The 25,713-nt window shown below is 61.2% G+C and overlaps 2 protein-coding genes across 8 annotated transcripts in view; one reads left to right on the forward strand and one right to left on the reverse strand.

Annotated features, from left to right (window-relative positions):
• SLC25A29 (solute carrier family 25 member 29) overlaps window positions 1-13,609 on the reverse strand; it is a 22,136-nt gene extending 8,527 nt beyond the window's left edge. Inside the window, exons 1-2 of one of the 4 annotated variants that reach the window (XM_045060525.1) lie at window positions 13,157-13,366; window positions 6,285-6,638 (exon numbers count right to left, since the gene is read on the reverse strand). Coding sequence is in view for 1 of the 4 variants with exons in the window: in XM_011283522.3 (XP_011281824.2) it covers window positions 5,330-5,363 (34 nt within the window). In the remaining 3 variants the exon portion in view is untranslated. Of the gene's footprint in view, window positions 1-5,329; window positions 5,711-6,284; window positions 6,646-13,156 lie in introns of those variants that run through there. The other 3 variants (XM_019833631.3, XM_045060526.1, XM_011283522.3) reach the window with 3 other exon arrangements.
• Window positions 2,766-24,423, forward strand: SLC25A47 (solute carrier family 25 member 47). Of its 4 annotated transcripts, none has more exons than XM_023256226.2 (9): window positions 2,766-3,544; window positions 11,771-11,887; window positions 12,265-12,510; window positions 18,511-18,655; window positions 20,572-20,615; window positions 20,905-20,976; window positions 21,683-21,865; window positions 22,957-23,269; window positions 23,555-24,423. In XM_023256226.2, the coding sequence occupies exons 4-9, from the start codon at window positions 18,628-18,630 to the stop codon at window positions 23,833-23,835; spliced, it is 921 nt and encodes a 306-aa protein (XP_023111994.1). In that variant the 5' UTR covers window positions 2,766-3,544; window positions 11,771-11,887; window positions 12,265-12,510; window positions 18,511-18,627; the 3' UTR covers window positions 23,836-24,423. The 4 variants fall into 4 exon arrangements, with proteins under 4 accessions (XP_023111994.1, XP_023111993.1, XP_023111995.1 ...); XM_023256225.2 differs by lacking the exon at window positions 2,766-3,544 and adding an exon at window positions 4,801-5,245; XM_045060527.1 differs by lacking the exon at window positions 2,766-3,544 and adding an exon at window positions 10,458-11,125.
• The last annotated feature ends 1,290 nt before the right edge of the window (window positions 24,424-25,713 follow it).

Genomic DNA, 25,713 nt, shown 5'->3' on the forward strand with positions numbered 1-25,713 from the left:
ACCCAACGCTGGGGTCTCTCCAGCCCCCGCTTCCCACTGCACTTGACTGGTCCGTGTGCCTGAGGACAGCTGGCCCCCGGAAGCCGCACACGCTAGTTCTGAGATGGTTCCGTTGCTCCAAACACCTCCTGGCGTGGCGGGGGGCGCCCCAGGGATTGTGGACTTGGGGTCAGAGGGCCACCCAGATTTGACTTTTCCCTCCGCCACTCACCAGCTGGCCAAGCGCCCAAAGGATTCGGGGTCTGTGGCTCACTCCCCTTGCCTGTGCAGGTGAGAGCATCAAGTCCCCCCCCCCACACCCCCAAAACTGACCCAGGGCCCAGGCAGCACAGGCACTGGTTGGCCACTCCCTTCCCCGCGTGGGAGCCGCCTGGGACCCGGGGAGTTAGCTCGGGACTTTGTTATCACGCGCAAGGATGCATCGGTCCAGCCTCTTCCAAAACCCCAAAACCTCGGGGGACAAAGGCTCATCACTCTCCAAATTGGCTTCTGAACCCTTTTCTGAGTCCTGAGTGCTGTTCAGGTGTAACTATCGCTGGGAATCAGGCACCTCGTGACCCCATTCACAGAAGGAGAAAGGGAGGCTCAGTGAGGTGAAGGTGGCTTCGACTCCTCCCTAGAATTTTGTGTGTGAATCTCTTAAAGGTCTCTTACCGCTGGGAGTGTTTATAATTAAGACAGTATTAACGTCTCTACCTGCCGGTCACTGTTCTCAGTTTTGCCTGTGGACTAACTCTCCCTCTCCCATGTAAAGAAAGGACTATGAGCCCATTTTACAGATGAGGGACCTGAGGCCGAAGGAAGTCGTATGTCCACGCTGCGTGGCGAGAGAGTGGTGAGGCGAGGACTGCAGCCTAGACCTCCTGGGCCTGGAGCCCTCCTCCTTCCCCGCTCACCTCTCTTGCCCCCCGTTGGGGCTGCTCATCAGGGTGGTGGGCGCCCAGCGGTTAGCGGGAGTCACCGCGCCTCTTTACACCTTGCATGTTGTCGTGCGTCCCCCTCACCTTGTCTCATGCTTTGGACCTTAGGATCCGCTGTGTTTGACGCGAACTTGGCCAATCCCGCTTTCCTTCTGGTTGCGCGCGCCTGGCACGGTTTGGTGACGGTTAATTTTCAACCTGGTCCTACTCCCTTGTTTCCGATGCTCCTGGAAGCGAGCTCCCGCTCTCCGCCGCTCCCGTCTGAAGGCGCCTCCGGTTCTGCCGAGACGGGACATCTGACACAACTCCATCTCATTTTACGTGAATGGCTTATTTCTTCCCTTTGTCTTTCTGCATGTTGGCTGGTTCGGGCCACCCGCCACTTCTCCGCCTTCTGCTAGTGTCTAAGTTCGGCTAAAGGTTTCTTCTTGTTTCTTACTTTTAATCATTACGTGGAAACAGGACAAGAACCGTCACCCCCCCCCAAGGCTTTCTCTGCCCCCCGCCTTGCTGCCCTCCCCCTCCCCCTGCCCAGTAAGAGCCGCCCCAACAAGGTTTCCAACTCTGATAGCTTCCTCTTCTACCCCGTTTAGACCCCACGAGATTCAGAACTGTTCCCTCACTTCCTCCCCTCTACCCCCTTCTTGGGGTCTCTACCCCGATCAGTTGCCATTTTGTTGGAGCCTTTCTTGATTACTCTCCTCGGAGGTTAACACATGAGCAAACGGCCTACAGAGTCTATTTCCGTAACACCATCCGGGAACAACGGTCCTGTGCTCTGGTGAGGCTTCCAGGCCCAGGCCATTAGGGTGGCCGTGTCCCAGAATCTTGTCACTTCTGGTGCCACAGCTGAGAAATCCGTTGCTGGTACGTTTTTTGCTCCTTGTCAGTAATTTATGCGTTCTATCAGGAAGCCTCTGAGATTTTATCTGCAGATTTCAGGAATGTCACCAGGAGATGCCAAGGGTGTGTCTTTTTTTTTTTTTTTTTAAAGTACCCCTGCCTGGTACACCAGCCCTTTCTCTCTGCACACTCAGGCCTTTTTTCTGATCAGAGGAAGTTTCCACTATCGTTTATTCATCGTAGTCTTCATCTCCAGACCTTCTCCTTCTGGAACCCCTAACATTCACAGGAAGATGAAAAGACCTCCCCGAGGTGTCTCTTCCCTCAAGACTTCCGTGCCTGTGCCTCTGGTCCTCTGTGACACACTTTGTTTCTATCTTTTGAGATCCACCTTCTCTGTCATAGCATGTTGTGAATTTTCTAAATTTGAGAAGCCTAGTTCTAGAACTTATTTTCTTGGGCCCTGATTCCCCTGGGTTTTAGAGACTTGACACTTGCCTGGGGGTATGCTGTTTTGACCTCCCTTCTCTCCAGCTGCAGACCCCTGGGGACCTCCATGCCCTCTGCAGCCAGGCCCAGTTGTGGGGTCCCCAAGAAGCTGGTGCCGGAAATGCTGGGGGTCCCCTTCCTGTGGGTGGCGGGTCCTGGCTCTGGTCCCAGACTTCTCAGGTTCCAGCCTTCATCAGCCTCCAGGATGGAAGGGGTAACCACCCTCTCCCCCTCCCCTCCCCCTCCCCCAGCCTCAGCTGGGAGGCCCCCCCAAGACCTCCAATGGCAGCCATTTGCACTGCCACTTGCTCCAGAGGCTGATTTCAATGCCCTCAGGGGAGGGGCTGAGTGCCTTCACCCAGGACATCCCCATTCACAGGAACAGAGTGGGCCTGCCTCCATCAGGGCCTCCAGTCCTGCCAAGCCTTACCCTTTAACTTCACGGGGAAGCCCTTCCAGGCCAGCGCCCCGACAGGACGCTGAGGCACCACAAGGAGATCCTTTTCCCACCTCCACAGCCAGTGCCCACTGCCCTACACACGGTGGTTTCTCGGGGCACCGCCGGGCCCTCTGGGGTAGGAGTGGGGGGCGACGGTCCCGGAGGCAGGCGTTGCAGGAGACCTGGATGGCAGACCTGTCTTCCCCACACAGGGTTCCCGGCCCCACCACGGAGCCGCGCCTCCTCCTATCCATGCACGTGGCAGGGAGACCCCCATTCGGGGCACAGGGTGCTGGCGGGCTGCACGCCTGGGACTGACCCCCTGGTGCGGAGCAAAGGCAGACATTCTGACCTTCCTACCACGCGAGCGCCGGGATGCCGTCAATCAAGGCACCTGTCCCACCTCCCCGCGGGTGAAATTGAACACGTGACCCGACACTCCACCAATCAGAGGTGACGTACCGCTCTCCCTCCCAGGAATCTGAATCTAGAGGGAACCCCAGGACGCCGAGGAGAAGCACCGTCGTCCGCCTGCTCTGGGTCCAGGTCTGAAAGAGCCCAAGCCGAAGTAACGGGGAGGGGGCCTCCAGGGCCAGGCGCTGAGGTGGGGGCGCGGCCCGCGCCCAGTTCCTAGACAGTCCCTCTGCACAGGCTACTTCGTGCCAGGGACACAATCAGGTCACTGTCTCACTAGTCCCTCCACTTCTCAAGGCCAAGGTTTCTCCTGGGTCACATAAGACCAGGAGAGGATCTCAGGGGAGCGGAAGCCGACAACCCTCACAAAGAGGCTTTGTAGCAGCCACTGCCATTCTCACCGGCCTGGGAGACTCAGGCCTCCACTCACAGCAGGGAGGTAGGTGCCACCAGCAGCCCCAGGCTTGCCCCTGGGTGGGAGTAGGGCAGTTGGGGGTTGGGGGAAGGGGCTGGGGCTCATAGCTCCGCATGGTGCTGGACCCTGACCTTGCCCCAACCCTGCAGCCTGGACAGGATCCCTCCTGGGTGGGTTCGGTGAGGGAGGGCGGAAGGCATGGCCTTTTGGGCACAGAGCCTACAGTGACTGAACCTGTGTGTCTAGGGGTGGGGTGGGTCCCTAAGCAGGCCTGGCCTCAGGATGAGTTCCACCTCAAACCCCACAGCTCCCAGGACACCGGGGAGAAATCAGAAGGAATCCTGTTCCTCTGGGGAAAGAACCCACATTCCCCAAGAAGTTGGAAAGGGGCTTTGGCTGTGGGGCAGTCCAGCCTCATTGCGCCACCACTGCGGGGTGGGTAGAGGAGGGTTTGGGGGCTCAGGAGGAGCCAGCAGGGGTGGTGGCAGGTGCAGTCACCAGAGCGGGGAGGGGAACAGGGGAGCTGAGACCCGGATCTGCAGAGGCTGCCCGCTCCTGTCTCCTCTGGCCTGGGCTTGGGAGAAATTCACGCATTTACGAAAGGCCCTGGGGTTCTTCCCCCTTCAGCAGACTCCAGCCTGGTGGTTTCCTGAGGCCTGATTGGGTAACAGGCTGGGAAGTTCTTAAATCTCTTGACACACATCGCTACCCTGGCACACTGCCCTCCCCACCAGTCTCTTCTTGCCCAGAGCAGGAAGCTGAAATCAGAGGCTTAAATGCCCCAGGCCATTGTCACTCCTCTTCCTCCAGGGTGCCCAACGCCAAACCCAGGCGGATAAACAGTGAAAGCAATTTCAGGTGCTGGAGGAGGGACATCCACCATCAGAGCAGGACCAGGCCTGGGGCCATGCAGCCAGCTCTTCTGTCAGCTCCTTGGGGAATGACATAATCCGGCTCGCAGTTAATACCCGTTAAACAAATTAACTCTCCAAGTAAAAGCAAAGAAGCTAAAGGCCAAACAGGGAAGCGCCCGGCCCGGCTCCAAGCCCAGGGTCGTCCCATGGCATATCCTGGGTTGCACACTGACAGCGGCCCTCCCGGGGACACAGGCTTGGGGAGGACCCTAGCAGCCTGGTCTGGGTGAAGGTGCCCCGCACCGGTGACACGCACGCGTGAGCACAGGGCTAGCCCACACCGCGTGTCAGGCCCACTCCGCCACCCGGGTGGAGACCCCCCGCCAGCAGTTCCCTGAACGGATTAGGGAGGTGAGGCATGCCCAAAGCATGACTCGGCGCCCTAGGGGCCGCCGGCGCCCTTCCGGGCCTTCCAAGGCCAGCCCCCTAGGGGGTCTTCCTGTGGCCCCAGCCCCGCCCAGACACCTGCGGGGAAGGGGGTGGAGCCAGACCCCAACTTCTGGGGCCGTGGGCGCGGGCCGGGGATGCGGGAACCGGGGAGGGAGATGCGCCCGAGGCCTCGCGCGAGCGGGGCGCACCGGGCGGCGGGACGTCCTCCTGGCGGTTCCCCACTTGGCCAAGCCACGGTGCTGCCCCGGCGCCCCAGACCTCTCGCCTGGACGAGCCCCGAAGGACTCGAACGCCACCTGCCCTCGCGGACGGCGTGCTAGACGCCCTCCCGGCCTGTTGTCTGGGCACGTCCCCGAGAGCCCCGTGAGACGAGAGCATCGTTACCCCCGTGCTTCAGGCGAGGAAAGCCCGGTGCTCGCAGGTGAGCCGGCCTCCCATCCCGCACACGCCTGGCTCCGGCCTCCCGAGATCGCGCGGTCCGGGTGGGCGCCGCCCGCCTGCTTACCCCCAGCGCATCCAGCCAGGAAGTCGAGCGCCATGGCCGGGCCCCCGGCGAGGCTGCCCTTCCTCCTCGTCCTTCTCCTCTGGCCCCTCGCCGGGCTGGTGGCCGTCGGGGGTCCCGCGGGCTCGCACGGTTGGGACTCGGCCTGGCCGCCGCCTCCTGGCGCGGAGCCCGGGGCCAGCCGGGGGCAGGGGGCGGCGGCGGCGGCGGCGGCTCAGAGCGCGGGTCCTCCGCCGGCGCCCGTCCCTGGCCGGCCGGCTCGCTCGCCCTCGCGGCCGTCCGCCCGCAGCCAGTGGTCCCGCACCTCGGGCCGCTCGCCCCGCCCCTCGGGCCTGCCGGCCGGGCTCCCGCGGGGGTGCGGAGCGCAGCCAATGGGCGGGCGAGGCGCGGACAACACCCCGGGCCCTGCGCGCCGCCGCCGCGCCTCATTGGCTGGGCGTGTCCGGGGCGGGCCAGGCGGGGGGTGGACGTGGCGGGCGGGGGAGGCGCACAGGCGCCGCAGACAAAGAGTGTGCTTCGTGCGCCCGCCCGCGCGGCTCCGGAGGGGAGAGCAGCCGGGTGCGCGCGGTGCTGGGACGGTGGGGCTGGGCCCGGGAGCCCGGGGCCTGACGGCGGCCTGTGCAGGGGTGGGAACCTCCCGGCGTGAGCGACACGGGTCAGCTGAGCGGGAGGCGGGGTGTGCTCGCTCTGGACTGGACTCTTGAACCTGGGGCCTGGGTCCGGATCCCGACTCGGCCGCCCAGCCTCAAGTCCTTGCCCGTGTAATGGGGACACGGGCGCGTCAAGGGGCGCGGAGCGCCAGGGCCCTGCAAGGCTCCGACACAACTAGCTGTGATACCCCTGGGGCGGCGAATCGCCCCTCCGCCTGCGCGCCCGCCGGGCCCGCACGCGGGGTCCCGGGACGGCGGGGAGCTGGAAAGGGGAAGGGGGCTGTGGGGCGCCCCTCGGGGACGCGCACCTGCCTGCGTGCTGCTGGGCCGCGGAAGGGTGCGGATCCGGGCAGGTTCCTGGACGGGCGCACACAGGCCATCGGTGGCAGGGAGGGCGCCGGCGCGGGGCCTCGACAAGGGAGGCCTCGGGAAGGACTGGGCGAGCCGGCCCAAGTGGGAGGGCGCTGGGCCGCGGGGGACGAGGGGGACGAGGAGGAGCCAGGTCCTGCGCCTGGAGAGTCCCTGAGGTTGGCAGTGACAAGGACCCCTCCCTGGTCTTTGGGGGAGTGTCCTGTTCAGCGACGTGTCCTGCCCTCCTTCCCCAGCGCCTTGTGAAAGTCTGGACTGTCCGGCTGGGACTCGACTTGGCCGGGCGCTTTCTCCTGCACAATGAGAGTCAGATAACAGCGTCAGGCCTGCGGCTCAACTTCCTTCTTCAAGATTCTGTGGTCAGGACCTGCGTGTTTCCGGATTGCAGACCACAGTTCTTTTATTCTCATGTTACCATTTCTGGAAGAAGGATGGGGATTACAATAGATATGTACCCAGGGTTTTATTCTTTTATTATTTTCAGGTTTATTTATTTTTTTGAGGGAAAGAACACTTCCATAGGGAAGGGGAAGAGAGAGAGGAGGTAGGTAGAGAGAGAGAGAGACAGAGAAAGAGAAAGCAGGCCCCAGTGCTGTTAGCCCAGAGCCCCAAGCGGGGCTCTGACTCACAAACTGTGAGATCATGACCTCAGCCAAAATCCAAGAGTTGAAAGCTTAACCAGCTGAGCCACCCAGGTGCCCCATATACCCAAGGTTTTAAAGATTCTATATTTCTGCTAGGAGGGGATTTCTCAGGGGTATGTAAGTAGTGACTATGGTGATACAAGGCCACCAGGGATCCAACGATCATTAGTGGTTTCCTTTGATTCTTCTTAGAATCTAAATAGAACATTCATTAAGCAGAGACCCAAAGCCAGGTCTGCTGACTCCTAGTCCAGTGCTCGTGATGGCTGGTGGGCCCTGAACTAGGGGTCTGGAGGCCTGGGTTTGAATATCGCCAGCCTCTGACCTCGAGGAGCCAGGAAAACAGTAGCATGTGGGCCCCCAGGAGAAGCCCAGACCCAAAACAGGGGCAGGAGTTGACTGTGGCTGGAGGCCTCCAAGGCCATGATGATTAAACTTACATCCAGGAGACCCACCCTTACAAACACATTGTCCCTTGGTTGCCAAGGCCTCCAGAGGTAAAGCAAAATGCCCGCAGCGTGTTTTGGGGGGCTTGAGTAGAAAGTCAAGTACTTTAATGAGGCAGTGAGTCACAAAGTTATAATGGGGCATTTGATAAGGAAACAACGATGAACTACCTTTTTTTTTTTTTTTTTTTTTTTTTTTGCCTTAAGAGAATGCACGTGCCCTTAAGTTAGTGTCACAATTGAGGCAGGTTGCAGGAGCCCTGACTCCTGGGGGTCAGCAGCCTGACCTCCAGGGGCTCCCATGGCGGTTAGGGAGAGACCAGAAAGAATTGAGGAAGTCATCGCAAAGAGTTACACGTGTCCATCTTTTGGAGCCTGCATTATCACATTAGCAGTTGGGTTGTATGCACGTTCTGTTTCATTTCCTGAGGATACATTACAGCACAGAATATGATGTTTTCAAACTCCTCACCTTCCGCAGAGCCCCAGGCCCCACCCCCATGCATGGGAAAGCCACCCTGCAGGGCTCTTCCCAGACCCTAAACTTTACGGGGGGGGGGGGGGGGGAGGGGGGGTCCAAGGCCAGAGCAGGACAGCCAGTGAGGGAGGGAACGTCACAGGGGACGGAGGTCAAGCCAGGTCACCGTCAAGTACATGGTGCGGTTTCTATTTTGCACAGCTTGTATCATTTCCTACACAAGACGGATCCAGTGTGGACGAATCAGAAACACCAGCAGGAAAAGAGGAAAGGAAAATCACCTCTGTTCTCCCCACCCCTGAATCTGCTGGATTCAGTGACAGGGGCTGTTTTGACCTGGGTGAGGTGGGATGGGGAGGGCAGGACGGTCAGCTGGCTCCCCACTCACTTGGACTCGGCACCCCTGCTCACTTCTCACCTGCGCACAAGGGGCTTGGCTGGTCCTCCCCGTCTACACTGGGGAGTCTGCCACCCCTTCCCACACTCCGCTTTCTTTCAGCTCCCGGAGTGACTTCATTTGTTGCTCTATGTGCTTATCCCCTCTCTTCTCCTAGAATGTAAGCTCCACCAGGGCAGGGACCTTCTCTGTCCTCTTTGTTAACACTAAGCTAGGTGCCCAGTGGGGGACAGAATCATTCAATGGCCGGAGCCATGGAAGGTGACGGACCCTGGGTGGAGGGGGAGGCAGGCGGGAGGCTCCTCCCGGCCGACAGCCTGACCCTTCTCCAGGGATGCGTGTTCTGGGAAGAAGGTGAGGGCTGGTGGGGGTTCTGGATGATGGTTTTTCCTACAGTGTATTTTTAGAGGGGTGCCTGGGTGGCTCAGTCGGTGAAGCATCCTACTTCGCCTCAGGTCATGGCCTCACGGTTTGTGAGTTTGAGCCCCCAGTTGGGACGACGGATCCCCTGTCTCCCTCTCTCTCTCTGCCCCTCTCCCACTCATACTCTCTCTGTCTCGAAAATAAATAAGCATTACAAAAATAATAACATGTATTTTTAAAATTAAAAACTTCAGAAACAAAGTTTCTCTCCTCCGGGCTGCAGTGGGCCCCGATAAGGAGGAGCCTGAGAGAGGGGCAGGATGGGACCTGGGTTGGGATGTGTGTGCATGTGCGTGTGTGTGTGTGTGTGCAGAGCCAGAACCCTGCCCGTCTGCTTTCACTCGAAAGCAGGGATCAGCCTGCCAGCTCTGGCAGGGGGTGAGCGGGCAGCTGAGGAGCCAGGCCTGGGTGAGGGGAGTGGGGCCCTGGCCCGTCCTGCCCTATGGCCCCAGCCACAGGCTCCCCATTCTAGACCTCCGGCATGGAGCCTCCCAGAAATGTGGCTAAGACACACCTCACCAGACCTAAGGAATCAGACTTAGGGAGCAGGGGGGCTCGAGACCTGCATTTATTTTTTTAAGTGTATTTATTTATTTTGAGAGAAAGAGAGCATGCGGCAGTGAGAGAGGGGCAGAGGGAGAGGGAGACGGAGAATCTCAAGCAGGCTCCTGCTGTTGGTGCAGAGCCCTGACCTGGGGCTCGATCCCACGGACTGTGAGCTCATGACCTGAGCTGACATCAAGAGTTGGACACTTAACTGACTGAGCCCCTCAGGTGCCGAGAAACCGGCATTGAAAGTGGCCCCTTCCGGGGCTTTTAGGTGGCTCTGGGGGCCACAGGTTGAGACTGTCTCCAAGGACAGGTTCGGGAACTTGACTTCTGCAGTCTCAACTTGGGCCCCTCCTGGCTGCGTGACCCTGTGAGCCTTCTTGGCCTCAGTTTCCTCATTCATAAAATGGGTTCAGGAGGATCCTAGGGGCCAGAGCAACTCAAAGAGCCCCACGGGGCAGGTGCTTTTGTAGGAAACGGAAGAGAAGAGTTGACTTAATTATTCAGCTGAGGTATTTGGCATTTCTTACAGGCATCTTCAAGTGTCCAGCCGGGGAGGGGAAACTCTGGCCCCAGAACTTCTGAAGGCCGCAGCGAGCAGGTCTGGGGGGGGGGGGCACTGGGGCGTGAGCTGTGGTTGGCTGCCTGGCACTGATGAGAACTAACTACCCTCCGGGTCTCTCCCCCAGCGAGCATGTGGCTGCCATGGGGCTGAGCCTCCGCCCCTCTTATCCCATCCACTCTCACAGCGACTCACCCCCCGACTAAGCGAGTCTTTCTACTGTGGACCTCAGAGGCTGAAGGGCCTGGGACCCCTTGGAGACAGGCAGCCACTGTCCTCACAAGTTCATGGTGCCCAGAGTTCTCTTGTTAGGTAGACTTGAAACGATTTGCTTGAACTGAGTCAACCCCAAAGTTGCCACCATGCTGTGTGGGCCTCTTGCATGTTCATTCCACTGGAAATTTTATAGTTTTCCCCAGGGCTGCCTCTCCAGGTGAGCTGTGGGCCTCCCTTGTGCTGGGCACCAGCCCTAACCCACTTGGCTTTGGAGTGACCAAGAGACCGGAGCGAGGGAGGCTCTGGCCAGATAGTGTTGTTGTTTAAGTTTATTTATTTTGAGAGAGAGAGAGAGAGAGAGAGAGAGAGAGAGAGAGAGAGAATCTCAAGCAGGCTCTGCACTGTCAGCACAGAGCCTGATGTGGCCCTTGAACCCACGAACTGCGAGATCATGACCTGAGTCGAAGTCAAGAGTCGGACTCTTAACCCACTGAGCCACCCAGGTGCCCCGGCTCTGGCCAGGTTGTGAGATGACCAGAAACTCAAGATGGGAATGATATAAATAAACGCAGGGCAAATGCTTCAAGTATAAAAATAGAGCCTGCAGGGGGCCTGCCCGAGAGTGCCGGACCTGGGGGCCCCAGCGGTGGTCTGCAGCTTGGGTCGGGCCATCTGGTCAGGACAGAGGAGCTGGGCGGAGGCGCTCAGCCAGGTGAGGCAGACAGCATGTGCTTGCCGCCCACTCGGAGGTCGTGTGGCGCACGGGCCTCCTGGAGCCCACCCTCTGGGCTGGCTCTGGGGCCCCGCGTGAGCCCGCCTGGCTGTGCCCTCCCTGGGGCCACACACCGTCTGGTCTGGGGGACGGGTGGCCACACACCGTCTGGTCTGGGGGACCCGGGCGGATGGCCTGTGTGAGGGGCGGGCACCCGAGGGCAGTGGCCAGAGGAGGGCAGTGTGTCCCCACCTGGGCCGTGGTCCCGGTGGCAGGGTGAGCTGGAGTTGACACCACGGAAGGCGGGGGACGGCGTTGAGGCGGACAGAGAACGACACACACTGAGCCCAGAGGTGCGTGGGGACAGTCCGATGTGGCAGGCAGGCCCCCAGGGAGGACAGATGCGGGAGGAGCCTGGGGCAACTCCAGAAACAGGCGGAGGAAGGGACAGAGAGAAAGCCTGCAGCATCCTAGAATCCAGAATCCTGGAGCTGGAGTCCCCCCTGTTCCAGAACCTCTCCCTGAAGGAAGGGCCTTGTGCCGCCGCCCGGCCAGGCAGCGTCTTCCTGGGGCCGCTTCATGTGGACAGTCTCCTCTCCCACCTGCCTTGCTGCTTCGGGCTCTGCTCTCTGGAGTCCTTGTCCTCGGTCCCCCAGGTGGCACGTGGGGCTGGCTGGGGGTCAGGCGTGCCTCTGGGGTGTACCCCCCTCATGGGGGGCCTTGTCCTCCAAGTGGAGGGTGGGGGGCACACTTCTCTCCTTTACCCCGTCTGTCCTTGAGCTGAGCGTCTTTGTGTAACAGCAGGGGCTTCCTAGTGAGCCTGCCCTCAGGGGGCTTCCTGGAGGCCACTCCCTGCTGGTCCAGTGGGGGTGGGGGGATGCCCAGTCACCTGAGCTCCTGGGAGTCCCTGCCATCTTCCCTGAGCAGCTCAGCTGTGCCTCCCCTTCCTGGAGGCCTCTGTGACCGCCCCAGTGGAGACTGGCTTCTCTCTGTGACAGGCTGGCCACACCTACCCGTTTCCATCCCTGGCTCTCTGTGGCGGCTTGAAAACACGTCCACTAATTCTTCTAGACTCCCCACTTCCTAATGTGCCTGTCACCGAGTGTGGGGCTACGGTGAGTGACTCACTTCTAGTAAATAGAAAATATTCACTGGGTCGGGGGTGGGGTGCACCTGGGTGGCTTACTCGGTTAAGGGTCTGACTCTTGGTTTCGGTTCAGGTCATGATCTCGCGGTTCATGGGTTCGAGCCCCGTGTCGGGCTCTGTGCTGACAGCTCGGAGCCTGGAGCCCGCTTCGGATTCTGTGTGCCCTCTCCGTCTGCCCCTCCCCTGCTCCTGCTCTTTCAAAATGAGTAAAAATCTCTCAAAAATACACATTTAAAAAAAATTGAATAAAAGAAAAAATATTCGCTGGGAATTACGTTGTGTCACTTACAAGACAGTCACCAAGGCATTGTGGCCGCCCCCTTTCTCTCCCTCTTGGATCACCAGCTCCAGGGGAAGCTGGGAGCCATGTGGGGACCAGTCCTGTAGAGAGGTCCCCGCGTTGAGGAACCGAAGCCTCCAGCCGACAGCCACACGAGAGAGTCACCTTGGAAGGGGGTCCCCCTAGCCCCGCGTCAGGCCTTCAGATGGTGCAGCCCGTGCCCACGGCTTGACCGCAGCCTCGCGAGAGACCCTGAGCCACAGCTAGCCAGCCAAGCTCTTCCCCGATTCCTGACCCTCAGAAACAGTGAGGTAATAAATATTTGGCATCTGAAGCTGCTAAGTTTGGGGATAATTTGTTATACAAGAATAGATAGTATATACTCCCCGGCCGGGCCGGGCCTGCAGGGGGGCGAGGGTAGCATCTAGGCCACTTCTGGACCCCAGTGCCCAGCACGAGGCCTGCACGAGAACACGCACGCCGAATGAGCAGGGGGAACGAATGCCTGCCTGGCAGAAGGCTTCAGGCTTCAGGTCCCGCTTTGGAGAGAGTTTCCGTTCCTCAGTCCAACTCCCTGCATCTTGGATGGGGGGGTGAGGGATCAGAGGTCACCTTGTTCAGATGCAACACCTACGACCCCGGGCCAGCAACCATCTCAGCCCTTCCGGCCAGTGCATTCCAGGGTTCAAGATGCTTCCCGGGCAAGGCCTGAAGGGGTTGCCATGGTCTGGGAGATGCTGGAAGAGGCGGGACAGGAAGGGCTTGAGCTATGGCCTGGGTGCTGAGGGAGCAAGAGGCACGGCCAGGGTGTGGGCAGGGCCGGGCCCGGGAGCTGAAGGGGCCAACAGTTCGGGGACTCATCAGCAGCGGGGTCAGGCCTGATGCTGCTGGCCGGCCCTCTGAGCCCCACCCCTGCCGCATCTGATTCCTAGCCTCGGGAGCCCCGACGGTCCTTACCTCCCTCGACCCCTGTACCGGGGTAGCTGTTGTCCCTGTTCGGAGATAGAGAAACTGCATCTAGGAGATTGAGTCCATCGATGTCATCACGGCAGAGCGGGCCTCGAATTCTTCTCCTTGCTGGTTCCCGCCTGCTCTTTGTCTCTGGCCCACAGTGTCCCCGTCTGTCCCGCGGGAGTGGCTCCAGGGGGCCGGGAGCCTGAGTCTGAAGCCTGTGCCAACGTCAGGGGTAAAGGCAGTGCCCCGGCAGGGAGGCAGCGGGGAGCGCTCTGTTACATGCTTTATAGCTGCTGGGGTGGCCGGTGACACGGGCGGCCTATAATCGCACCGAGTAGAGCCATGAGTGGGGACGGAGGGGATTCACTTGCGAGGGGGGTAAGGGCCAGACATCAGGAGGGATGTCGGCCCCGAGTTTCTGTCAGGGGCCTTCTGAGGGGTCTGGAAGGATGTGGGAGGGTTGTAGCTGTGCCCGTGGAGGGGTGGGGGGGTGGGGAGGGGTCCACACGTGGCCAGGTAGGGCAGGAGGGTGCCAGGAGGGGCTCTGCCTGGGGCTTGTCCGGGATGTGGGCTGTGGTCAGGCTAGAGAAGAATATGTTTTGTAGTTGTGGTCTATTTTCCGAGAAGGGAGGGAGGGCCCTGTAACCGAGCAAAACAGAGTTCGGGCCAAGTGCAGACACCTGTGAATTTTGCCTGTAAGCTTGGCTGGGGGGCGGGGGGCGGGGGGTGGCTTTGACTAGATTCCTTTCAGTAGCCCTGAGGTCCCTCCCTCCCGGGGAGGGGGCCACACAGGCTTAGAGACCCCAGGCCCCGGGCCCTAACCCCTCGGGATGGCAGGAAGGGGAGGGTGTCCAGGAGGACTGGGTCTGGGGCTCATCTCACCCACCCGCCAGCCACACCCAGTGACTCCCTCCTTCCAAAGATGGGTGCATTCTTACCCACCGCCTGGGGCCGTGCGGTCTGCAGCAACCAGCTAGGTGTTATGCAGATCAAAGCACAGCAGGGCCCAGGCCCAGTGCGTATGCTCTCGTCTCCGGTCCCGTGTTATAGACGTAGAAAGCGTGGCTCGGGGGTCCGTGGCTTGCTCTCGGTCACAGAGCGAGCTGGGTGAGACCCTGGGCTCTCCTGGCCGTGGAGGCCCATGTTCTGGAAATGCCAAGGCTGGCAGTCTCTGGAGCCAGCCTGGGCCCCCGTGCCCGCTCCGGGCCCCTGAACCATTTCGCCCAGAAACCCCACTGCCTTTCCTCCGCCTCTCCAAATCCTGCCCCAGTGGCAAAGTGTGTGAAAATTACGGATAGAGCAGGTGTCTTTGACCCAGCCGTCCCCCTCTGAGTGTGCTCCCCTGAAAGGACGAAACCCCCCAAAGCAGGCTTATGGGAGGCCTTTCTGTTATAAACTGGAAACAAGCCAACGTGTATCACTGATGAATTAAGTCGGAGCGGTGATATTTAGAGTGCCTCACTGCCTGCCAGGAGTGGCTGCAAGAACTTTACAGCCACTGACCCTTCGGTCCTCCCAAAGCTGTACGGCAGCAGGTAATAGAATTTCCACTTCACGGACGAGGACACTAGGCGGGCTAGGGGTTCAGCTGGGTCACACAGTGGGGACGGGCCGAGCCCAGGCAGCCTGGCTCACTCCTGCCCACCCCCCCCCCGCCGCCCTGCACTGTACCCCTTGGCCACACCACGTGCACCCGTGGACGTGCACAGGAATGGAGTTTGCAGGAACCGTGGTGACAAGCCGTCCCAGGCATGTTGATAAAGGACGGAAGCAAATCACAAAATGATAGTAAAAAAGAAAATGTTTGTGTTTGCCTGCATTTGATGGGAAAGGAGGGCCCACATCTCCACGTGGGGCTTTCACTCCTCTGCCTCTCTTCTGTCTGGAGGGCTTTAAAACAAAAAATAACTTAGAGTTATTCCTTTTCTTGTGAAATGTAACAATGGATTTTGGAATGTGTCAAGCCCCTTGGCCAGAAAGTCCCTGTGCCTCGTGGGGCCAGCGCCAACCCCTTTCCCAGAGCCCTTTGCAGCAGCCCAGGCCTGGGTTGTTTGTGTGATGTGTGTCTCCTTCTAGAAGACCGGCTGAGCAGGGCTGGGCTCAGCGGGGCTCTGGTGCTGCTGGAGGAGGCCTGAGGCTGGCCTCGGTGCTGATAACGGTAATGCTTGCCCGTTGAGATGAACGGCCCCAGAGGGTTCCCTTGGCCTGTGCCTTCTGCTAGCCATGCTAGATTCAGAGCTGGAACACTACTGGCCCACGGTCACACATCCGAGAGGGCAGAGCCTGGAGCCAAACCTAGGCTGTGGGGGCCCAGCTTGAGCTCTCCCCAGACCGTGTAGGGCTCTCCCCAGCCAAGACCTCTGCCTGCCCAGCAACCCACTGGCCTGTCACCTCCTGTGTCGGCTCAAGTGTGAGCAGGTGACTCCACCTGCCTTGGGGGGGGTGGGGAGTCATTCATTTGTATTTTCAACTGTCAGTCCACTTACCCCTCACCCTTCCACCCCATCCATTCATCTTTCCATCTGTCCATCTGTCCTTCCACCTGTCCATTATTTAGTCCATCCATCCACCCACCTATCCACCCATCCACTCACCCCATCCAGCCAGCCACCCAGCCACCCACCTATCCATCCATCCATCCATCCATCCATCCATCCATCCATCCATTCACCCACCCACCCATCCACCCACCCGTCCATCCATCCATCCATCCATCCATCCATCCATCCATCCACCCACCCACTCATCCCATCCATCCATCCATCCATCCACCCACTCACGCCATCCATCCATTCCTTCCATCCATCCATCCACCCACCCACCCATCCACCCACCCACCTGTCCATCCGTCCATCCATCCATCCATCCATCCACCCACCCATCCACCCAGCCACCCACCTACCCATCCATCCATCCATCCACCCACCCACTCACCCCATCCATCCATCCATCCATCCATCCATCCATCCACCCATCCACCCACCCACCCATCCACCCACCCACCTGTCCATCCATCCATCCATCCATCCATCCATCCATCCACCCACTCACCCCATCCATCCATCCACCCACCCACCCACTCACCCCATCCATCCATCCATCCACCCACCCACCCATCCACCCACCCAACCATCCGTCCATCCATCCGTCCATCCATCCACCCATCCATCTATCCATCCATCTATCCATCCATCCATCCTTTGATCTGCCCATCTGTATTTCCAGCTGTCCATCCATCTACCCACCCACCCGTCCATCCATCCACCCATCCATCTATCCATCCATCTATCCATCCATCCATCCTTTGATCTGCCCATCTGTATTTCCAGCTGTCCATCCATCTACCCACCCACCCGTCCATCCACTGACTTGTTTCCTCGTGCATTTACTCACCCGGCCTCCCCAGGGTGCCTGTCCTCTGCTGGGTGCTGTGGGCTCAGAGACAAATCTGGCCCAGCCCTGCCTGCCAGAAGCTCGCAGCTGGGTGGGGAACCTTTAGACCCGTCCCAGAGCAGCCCAAACAGCAAGGTGGCATGTTTTCTGTTTCTGCTGTGGAGAGGGTAGAGTTTGGGCATGTTTGCTCGGGAGACAAAGGGCAGGTGAAACTTGGCTGCAGCGACTGAGAAAACACCTTTGTCTTGTATGTCACCGTCTTGGGCGGCCCTTCCCAATGCTGCCCACCCCTATGTACACACACCTTGTCCCCTCCCTACTCTGCCCCTGTCCTTGGCACTCCCCGCTGTTTGGCAGTTTCCTCACCTCTGGGTTGTCTGTTCCCCGCTCCCCAGAATGTAAGAACCACGGGGCGGGGACTTTTGTCTGTGTGGTTATTGCTGTGGCCTCAGAACTGGGATTTGAATGCAAACAGCCTGGCCACTAAGCAGACTCTGAGCTTTGTCTCTCTAAAGGCCAGGATGGGTGGCAGGATTGACCTGGGACGGGCTGCATTCTGCCCTTTGCCCTCTGCCTTGGTAGCTGCCACCACCAACCCGTCCCCCCTTCACCCTGCAATAGCTGGGCAGGCGGGGATGTGGCCCCGTCACACCCAGCCTGTTCAAGGCTGGTCTGCATCTGCCCATCAGAAGACAAGAAGACAGGTAGACACACAGTCCCTGACCTGAGGGCCACCTGGACCAGTCTGTCCGAACCCTGTGACATCACCACCTGCCCCTCTACCCGGGTCCTGCCAGCTTTCTGGTCAGCGGGACACTCACTTTGTGTGACCCTGGGCAAGTGCGTGGCCACCTCGAAGCGCTGCCCTGTGGCTCGTGTGGGAGCACATGCTGAGCCCCTGGGAGGGCCCGTGGGGTGACAGCCACGGGGGCAGAGCTCATGGGCCTCAGGGCCTGGCCCTCGGCATCCGAGAGGCGCTGCTATTTCCAGAGTGTTCCATCACATCCAGCCCTGCCACTTGCTTGGCCTTGGACAGATCTCCCTTCTGGGCCTCGATGGCTCCATCTGTACAGTGGGGACCATTGGCCCTGCTTCCCTCCCGGGGCTGTGATGAGGATCGTGTGAGCTGGCGGAGGAGGAGTGCTTGGGAAACCGTAAAGAGGGGTACGCTGCTGGGGGGCGGTCACTGTTTTTATAATGGTTGCAAACGACCTCTTGTTGGAGTGGCTTCCCCTTCAGGAGCGCCCTGGCTTAGTTAGAGGCCGGGCAGCAGCCCGGTCCCTAGCAGTGGGTCCGTCAGGGCTTGGTCCCCACTCAGTCGGTGCTGGGCGCTGGGGACCGCGTGGAGGCAGACCTGGCCGGGCCCGGGGGAGCGGGAGACGGATGTGGGTGCACAGGGACAGTGAGGGACCAGGGCAGTGAGAAGCGCGTGGGGCAGACGCTGGGCCGTGACCCGCCTTTGCTCCCGGAACGGGGACAGCCCTGCAGCCCGCCTGTGCCCGCCCCCACCCCCTCCTGCCAGCTGGAGCTGCGTGAGGACGGGGACCGGGTCTTATCAGCCTCAGCTCAGCCTCAGCTCCGGTGGTGTTTGTTGAACGAGTGAGGACGGAACTTGGAGGGCTCCTGGGCAGGAGCAATTCCAGGGGAGCTGGGGAGGCCTGAGGACACCATGAAGGGACAGGGTCAGCACAGCCCCATCCCTGGACCTCCTTGGGGGTGACTGGACGTGGCCTGGGGCCCAGCCCTGCAGGCAGCATGGAAGTGAGCCTGCCACCTCCTGTGGCCTCTCCCATGTTTCCCTGACACCTGGGTCCTGAGGGCACTGGGACAAGGGTCCTTCGGGGGGTGGGGCGGGAGAGAGGCCAGCTCCCCGGCGCCTGGGTATGGGCATCGACCCGCATGGCCTCTGCCTTCGGGGCCACTGGTCAGCGGGCTCTTGTTTCCTGTCCCTCCCCCGGCCGCAGGTATTTAAGGTCCGCGAGGAGCCGGCCCAGTTGCTCTTGGGGCCACCCCAGTGGTGGTGCGGACCGCTGGCAGGCAGGCAGACCCCAGGACCTCCCCGCCACACCACCACACCGTCCATGGATTTTGTCGCTGGAGCCATCGGAGGTAACGGGCAGGGACAGGGGTACCAGGAGGGGCTGCGACGTCCTGTGGCCTGAGAGCAGGCTTCCCACAGCAGTGGGGCTTGAGCGGCCCCCGGAAGGGGTCAGGGCCCGGCGTGGGCCGCAGGTGCCGGGGGGAGGTGTGGGGACAGGAGTCTGTTCTGGCCTGGCTGTCTCAGCCTGGGAGGCGGACCGGCAGGTCTGGGGATGGGGACACCCGGTGGGGGTGGGGGGGCAGGAGGTGGTCTCTCCCTGTGCCAGGGGGTCACCAGTGTGGGGAGGGATGGCTGAGCTGTGGGAAGGAACCGGAGGTCGGGGAGGAGTTTGAGGACAAACCGGCCTGGGTCTGGAAACTGGGGGTGGCGTGGAGGGGGAGAGGCTCCGCCGAGCCCTGGCCCCACCCGCTGGCAGGATGCGTGTTGTCCCGGCCTTGCTGGGTTCCCAAACTATTTTCCTTTCTGGGGAAAGGGCTGATTGCGAAAGACTAATCCCGAGAGATAACCGGCTTGTTGGGAGACAGGCTGGGACCCCGGCCGCTGGTCCTGCCAGCTGTGAGGCTATTTTGGGTGAGGCACCCTTGGCCTTGCTCGTCTTGGGAAACAGCCATGGGTGCTGGTCGATGCTGCCGGGGACGGTGTGGGCTGCTCTCCTCCCGTCAGGAGGGGACAGCAGTGCCGATCCAGGAAAGACTGGAGCCCTGACCTCACCAGCCACCTTTCTGGGGTCCTACCATGCGCCGGGCCTGAGGCCGGCTGCTTCCCTGGATGTTGGCCCTCTAAGGAGGAGGCTCAGAGAAGGGGCTTGACTTGCCCAAGATCACAAAGCCAGGAAGGGCTCCTGAGTCCTGTATTTTCCCTCCAGGCCAGGTCAGACGAGGGCCTCGTGGAGGACAGACATGACGCGTGTGAAGCGGCAGCAAAACCACGTGACAGGGGCTCTGATCAACATGGTTTCCGGCCCGAAGGCAGGCCAGATACAGGGGTCAGGGAGGGCCCCAGACGGGAGGTCATGCTGTGGCAGGGCTTTGATGGATGAGTAGGAGTTTGGTGAGGTCTAGCTGTGTGAGGGTCAAGGAGGGTAAATCTAATCAAGTCATTCAGTCAGTCCTTTGCTTCACTTGCTTTGTTCATTCATTCATTCATTCATTCATTCACTTTGTTCTTTCATTCACGCACATTTATTGAGTCCTGGGATGCCTAGTAAATAGGGCGCAGCCCCCAGGTGCCTTATTGTCCTCAGATGTTCTCACCACCAGGCCACCCCTGGCCCCCAGGGTGTGTAACCCCAGGGGTCTGTGGCTCTCTGGCTTCCCCATGGTGGTTTGGGGGGCTTAGACATTGAGGTCTGCTGTCAGGAAGGGAGAAAGGAACAGGATAGTGGCACCTGGCCCTTGGCGGAGACAGCACCCTGGTCTAGGAAGCCTCACGCCCCACTCTGTTCCATGCAGACTTGTGGTTCCAGGCGGTCCTTCACAGAGCCCTGGGTGACGTGGGCTTTCCCACCTGCCGGCCTTTGCTGGGTCCTTGCCTCTCCACACACACACCCTGCAGCCACAGGCAGACAAACCCCTCACAGGCCTGAGGGCAGGAGCTGCCTGGCCGGGAGACGGGGCCCAGCCAGTGTCGGAGCAAAGGCTCTTCCAAAACGTGACGCGGGGGGCGAGGCCGTGGAGCGTCTCGGGCTTTCGGAACGAGGCACCCCCGGGCCAAGACATGGAAGGAGAAGTTGCTGGCAGCTTGGCAGAAGCGACCTTACCTTCCGGAGCCTCAGTTTCCTTCTCTGTGTCAACACCGATATCAACGTTGATGAGACACGGCGTGGACGAGAAGCGTGGGGCTGCTCTCGGCGGGAGCCGGTCAGGGTTCGCCCCCCTCCTCACCTGCTCCTGCCCCTCACCCGGTTCGTCTGGTTTCCTTCCAGGAGTCTGCGGTGTTGCTGTGGGCTACCCCCTGGACACGGTGAAGGTATGGTGACAGCCAGGCCCCTGCTGCCCACCCAAAGGCCCTTGGCTGGGATTAGGCTACCCTCCAAGTCTCCCGCTTCCATCCGTCCCCATGCCCCTCAGGACCGCGTCGGCCCCTCGTCTCACCTGTGCCTTAGGTCTCCTGTCTCACATGGGGGCTCCTGGTCCCCGCTCTGCCCACATTCAGCCCGGCTCTGACGATCAAGGGGTTGGCTCTTCCCCTCTCCCAGGCTTACTGACCTTGTGCTAGGCCTGGAGCCACCTCTTCCTGAAGCCTGCTTCTCTCTCAGGTCAAGATCCAGACAGAGCCCAAGTACAGGGGCATCTGGCACTGCGTCTGGGACACGTATCGCCGAGAGCGGGTAGGCCTGGGGCCAGGGTGATGGGCAGGGGGACGTCAGGGCCTCAGACCCCCACCAGCCAGGGGATGCTGAACCCCATTCTGAGCTCTGTCACCTTCCAAATGGGGATGATTGTACCAACCTGCTGGGTTTCTGAGGACGAGAGTCAGGCGTCCAGCACACAGGAGGTGCTCAGAAGGAGGTCCTGCCTTCAGGAGAGGGTCCACAGGTGGCACCCGGGGCCTTTGAGGTTCAGGGAGGGACCCCGGAGTGTTTGCATTTCTGTCCCCTCCAGGCTGGGCATCCCTTGAAAGTGGCACCGGGTGGTCATTAGGTGTCCCCAGCGTCCAGCTCAGAGCCTGGTCCAGAGGAGGGACTCACGTGAACTTGGGGCTCGACGCTGGCCCGGGGGTGAACAAATGAAGCATGCCATCCCGCATCATCACCATCGTCACCGTCATCAAGTAGCTGCCCTAGTCCAGCCTAGCCCTCTGTCTCTTCAGTCCCTCACATAACCTCGGAAGTGGGGTATTACGATCCCCAGTTTACAGCTGGGGAAACCGAGGCCCTAGGCAGTAAGAGACTGGCCTGAGGTTCCCATGGCAAGGGAGGGCAGAGCAGGGGTGAGACCCGGTCCCGTTGGCCCAGGGCCCCTCTGGACGGCCCTCTTCCTGGCCGGGCCCCCAGCCTGATTTGGGCCCCCTGGTCCTGTCTGCCTGCTCTCCAGGTGTGGGGCTTCTACAGAGGCCTCTCGCTGCCCGTGTGCACCGTGTCCCTGGTCTCGTCCGTGTCTTTCGGCACCTACCGCCATTGCCTGGCACACATCTGCCGATTTCGGTATGGCAGCACGGACATCAAGCCCGCCAAGACTGACATCACGCTCTCGGGATTTGCCTCCGGCTTGGTCCGCGTGAGTGGCGGGGTGGGGGGGGGGCGGGGTGGTGGGGACAGGGGGCCTTGGGACTGCGGGGTCAGGAGAGCCTGAGCCGGCCGCCTGAGAGGCCACCAAGCCCGGCAGATGGGGAAACTGAGGCTCGGTGAGGGCAGAGACGGGGCGAAGGCTGGGGGCTGTGGCTGAGGGCTCAGTGGATTCTCGTTAGGCGAGTGACCTTGGGCAAGCTAGGGGATCTCTCTGAGCTTCTGTCTCTTCGTCAGTAAGAGGCATGGTGAAGAGCAAGTAAGGTTAGGAAGGGAAAGCCCCCAGCATGGAGTCTGACAGGTATGAGCGTCCAGAGGATGGCCGACGGTATCGTTAGTAATATTGTCATCAGTGATGTTCTGTTACTTACTAATGTCATTAAATGTCTACATTTAGTGTTATGTTATTCTTACGTTAAATACCTACGTTAATTACGTAATACATAAAGGTCATTAACATATTAATTCTGTGATACCTGCACGGAACTGTCCCACATATTTACCCAACACCTACTGTGCGCTGAGCCCACTCTGTGCTAGCAGAGTTGTGTTGCTCAGGCACAAGCATTGCCTCTGAACCCTGCTGCACCGTGACTGCTGGGCCAGCTGGAAGCTACTTTCTTTTTGGTTTTAATTATTATTATTATTACTTAGATGTTTACTTATTTTTGAGAGAGAGAGAACAGAGCACGAGCAGGGGAGGGGCAGAGAGAGACGGAGAGACAGGATCCGTAGCAGGCTCCGGGCTCCGAGCTGTCAGCACACAGCCCGACGTGGGGCTCAAACCCACGAACTGCGAGCTCATGACCTGAGCCGAGGTCGAACGCTTAACCGATTGAGCCACCCAGGCGTGCCCCCCCCGCCTTTCAAAAAATGTTATTTATTTTATGTTAAATGTTTATTTATTTTTGAGAGAGAGAGAGAGACAGAGTGCAGCAGGGGAGGGGCAGAGAGAGAGGGAGCCAGCCGGAGGCTTCTGGAGGCCGGGTCCCCGATGCTGCTGTGGGCAACAGGAGGCTACCGGAGGCCAGGTCCGGGGGCGGAGCGGCGGGCACCCCCTTATCTCTGCCACCTCCGCTCCAGGTGTTCCTGACCTCGCCCACCGAGGTGGCCAAGGTCCGCCTGCAGACGCAGACGCAGCAGTGGCGCCCCTCGGCCTCGTGGCCCTCGGCCGCGCCCCCCGCGTGTCCCGCGCCCCCCGCGAGTTCGGGGCCTGGGCCCAAGTACCGAGGACCTCTGCACTGCCTGGCCACGGTGGCCCGTGAGGAGGGGCTGCGGGGCCTCTACAAGGGCAGCTCGGCCCTGCTCTTCCGGGACGGCCACTCCTTCGCCACCTACTTCCTGTCCTACACCATCCTCTGCGAGCAGCTCACCCCCACGGGCCGCAGCCAGCCAGGTGAGGGGGGGCCGGGGCCTGGGAGGTGGCAACTGAGGCCGGGAGAGGAGGCGTGGACGAGGTCGTGCCAAACGGGGCGCCACGGCGCCTCCCAGGGTGGGGGCCGCGGCGCCCTCCAACCCAAGAGTCGGGCCAGACCCGCCGCGTGGCTTCGCGCGGGTCACGGTGGTGGGGGGAGCCCCGGGCTGCGTTACGGCGGGGCCCCTGCGCGGGGGGGCCCCGCTGGCCCTCCTCCGCGTCCCCGTCCGGTTGGCGGCCGGGGCACTGGTGGGTCTCTCCCTGCAGATGTGCTGGGCGTGCTGGTGGCCGGGGGCTGTGCCGGGGTCCTGGCCTGGGCCGTGGCCACACCCATGGACGTGATCAAGTCGCGCCTGCAGGCGGACGGCCAGGGCCAGCGGCGCTACCGGGGCCTCCTGCACTGCGTGGTGAGCAGCGTTCGGGAGGAGGGGCCGCGGGTCCTCTTCAAGGGGCTGACGCTCAACTGCTGTCGCGCCTTCCCCGTCAACATGGTGGTCTTTGTCACCTACGAAGCCGTGCTGGGGCTCACCCGCGGCCTGTCCACCTAGCTAGTCCCCGCGCCCCAGGGCTGGCCCGCCGGCGGCTTGCAGACGTCTGGTAGCTGGAAGTGGTGGAGGAGAGTGTGGGGGTCTGGGCCCCGTTGAGCCACCACCCGGTGGCCGGAGTCAGCCGTGCCTGGGGCTTTGCTCACCCAGCTACGGACCACGAGGAGGTTCAGGGGCCCCTCTGCCATCAGCCTGGGGCTGGCTTGAGGGTCTCGTGAGCCAGGGAGGAGTGAGCCTCTTGGAGGAGGACATCTGTCACGCGCGGTCGTTTGAACGTTTGGTCAGTTGGTCGTTCCAGCTTCCCCGGGGCCTCTCCCTGCCGCCCGTGTCTTCGGAGCACCCCTGCACCTCCGTCCACTCACCCAGTGTCCGCTGGCCACCGTCCCCGCCAGGCCCCCGCTCAGCTCTCCTCTGGCGAGCGCCTATGCACCCGCCCGCTTGCTCCCCTGCGCCGGGCTGCGCAGAGAGGGCACTGCCCGGACGGCCATGACCAGCTTGGTGCCAGACCCGCTCACACACCCTTGCTCTGCTGGGAGATCCCCGAGACTCCGCGGGGAGCCGTTGACAATAAAACGTTTTTGTTTGAATGTGCTCAGTGGTGCTGCTCCGTGGTCCGTGGGGCGGGTGACCGGCTCCTCCCCAGAGGCCAAGCCTCCACACTTGTGTGGCCGTCGTTCCCGCTATGCAGATGGGCACGCTGAGGCCCAGCACGCTGGCTGGCTCCACTCCCTGCGCCTCTGGGGCACCGAGCCCTGCCACAGGGGGCCGTTCAGCTTTCAGCCTGAGGCCTGACCCCCCCCCCCACCCCAAACCTACCCCTTTCTGGCCCCTCCGCTGCCGGGACATCTGGCTGTGAGCCACCTTTCCGTGGGGGCCTGGAGGAGGGAGGGGTGGGTGTGTCCGGGGTGCCAGGTACCTGCCACAGGTCACCACGCAGCCTGGCGGCAGGTGAGGAAACAGCTCCGAGAGGGAGGTGTGGGGGGACTCGCGCCTGCACTTTTGAAGCCCTCTTGTCGGCCCCGCGTGGCTTCCAGTAGTGAGTGGCCCTCAGGGCTGGGGCTGGCAGGTGGAGCCCTCTGGTGAAGCCAGCCAACACCTGCCTGCCTCGATGACACTCACTCACAGACACTGGCCTTGAGCGTGTGTCTGCCCCGAAAAGACCTCTCGTGTTCTGCTTCCGGGACACACGGGTGGGCCTCCCCTCCCAGCCCGCTCCTGTCACCGTGAGCCAAGTAGTTGCTTACATTGCGTTCTCTGCCAGGAACACGCTTCCCCCTCCTCTGCCCGGCTGACTCGGCACCCCCAGCACCACCTCCTTCGGGAAGCTCTCCCTGCCCGACCTGGGCTGCTTTTTAGGCCCCCACAGGACCCTGGCTCCTCGTTTGGTCTCTCATCCGCCCCCCACCCCCGACACCCCACCCCACCCGAGACTGTGAGCCGCCTGAGGGCAGCGCATGTCTGAGGTGGACTCCATGAGCACAGGGCCGAACACATAGTAGGTGCTCAGCGGGGGTGTGGAACGAGCGGATGATCCCGCAGTAGGTTCCTGGAAGTTCGCCCAGCTTCAAGGTGCGGAGGCTGGTGCTCCAGCCAGGATCTAGGGAAACGGTGCCCCGAACGAAAGATGATCCGTCAAAACCCGGACCCTGTGTCCGCTTTTGGCGGGAAGACCACTAGAAGCACCCATTTATTTGCTTTGGCCTCAGAAGGACAGTAGTCGGCACTGCTCCCGGCAGCGGGGGGGCGTGGGGACCCCCGGTCCCCGAGCAGCCGGCCCCGCCCGTGGCGGGGAAGTGGCTTTGCAGGAGGGCCTGGTCCGCGGTGGTCCTCAAGCTCTCTACAACCGCTAGGTGACATGGCACTTCGGACCCGGCCCCGAAT

This window comes from Felis catus, chromosome B3, assembly GCF_018350175.1.
Source record: "Felis catus isolate Fca126 chromosome B3, F.catus_Fca126_mat1.0, whole genome shotgun sequence".
Taxonomy (NCBI): domain Eukaryota; kingdom Metazoa; phylum Chordata; class Mammalia; order Carnivora; family Felidae; genus Felis; species Felis catus.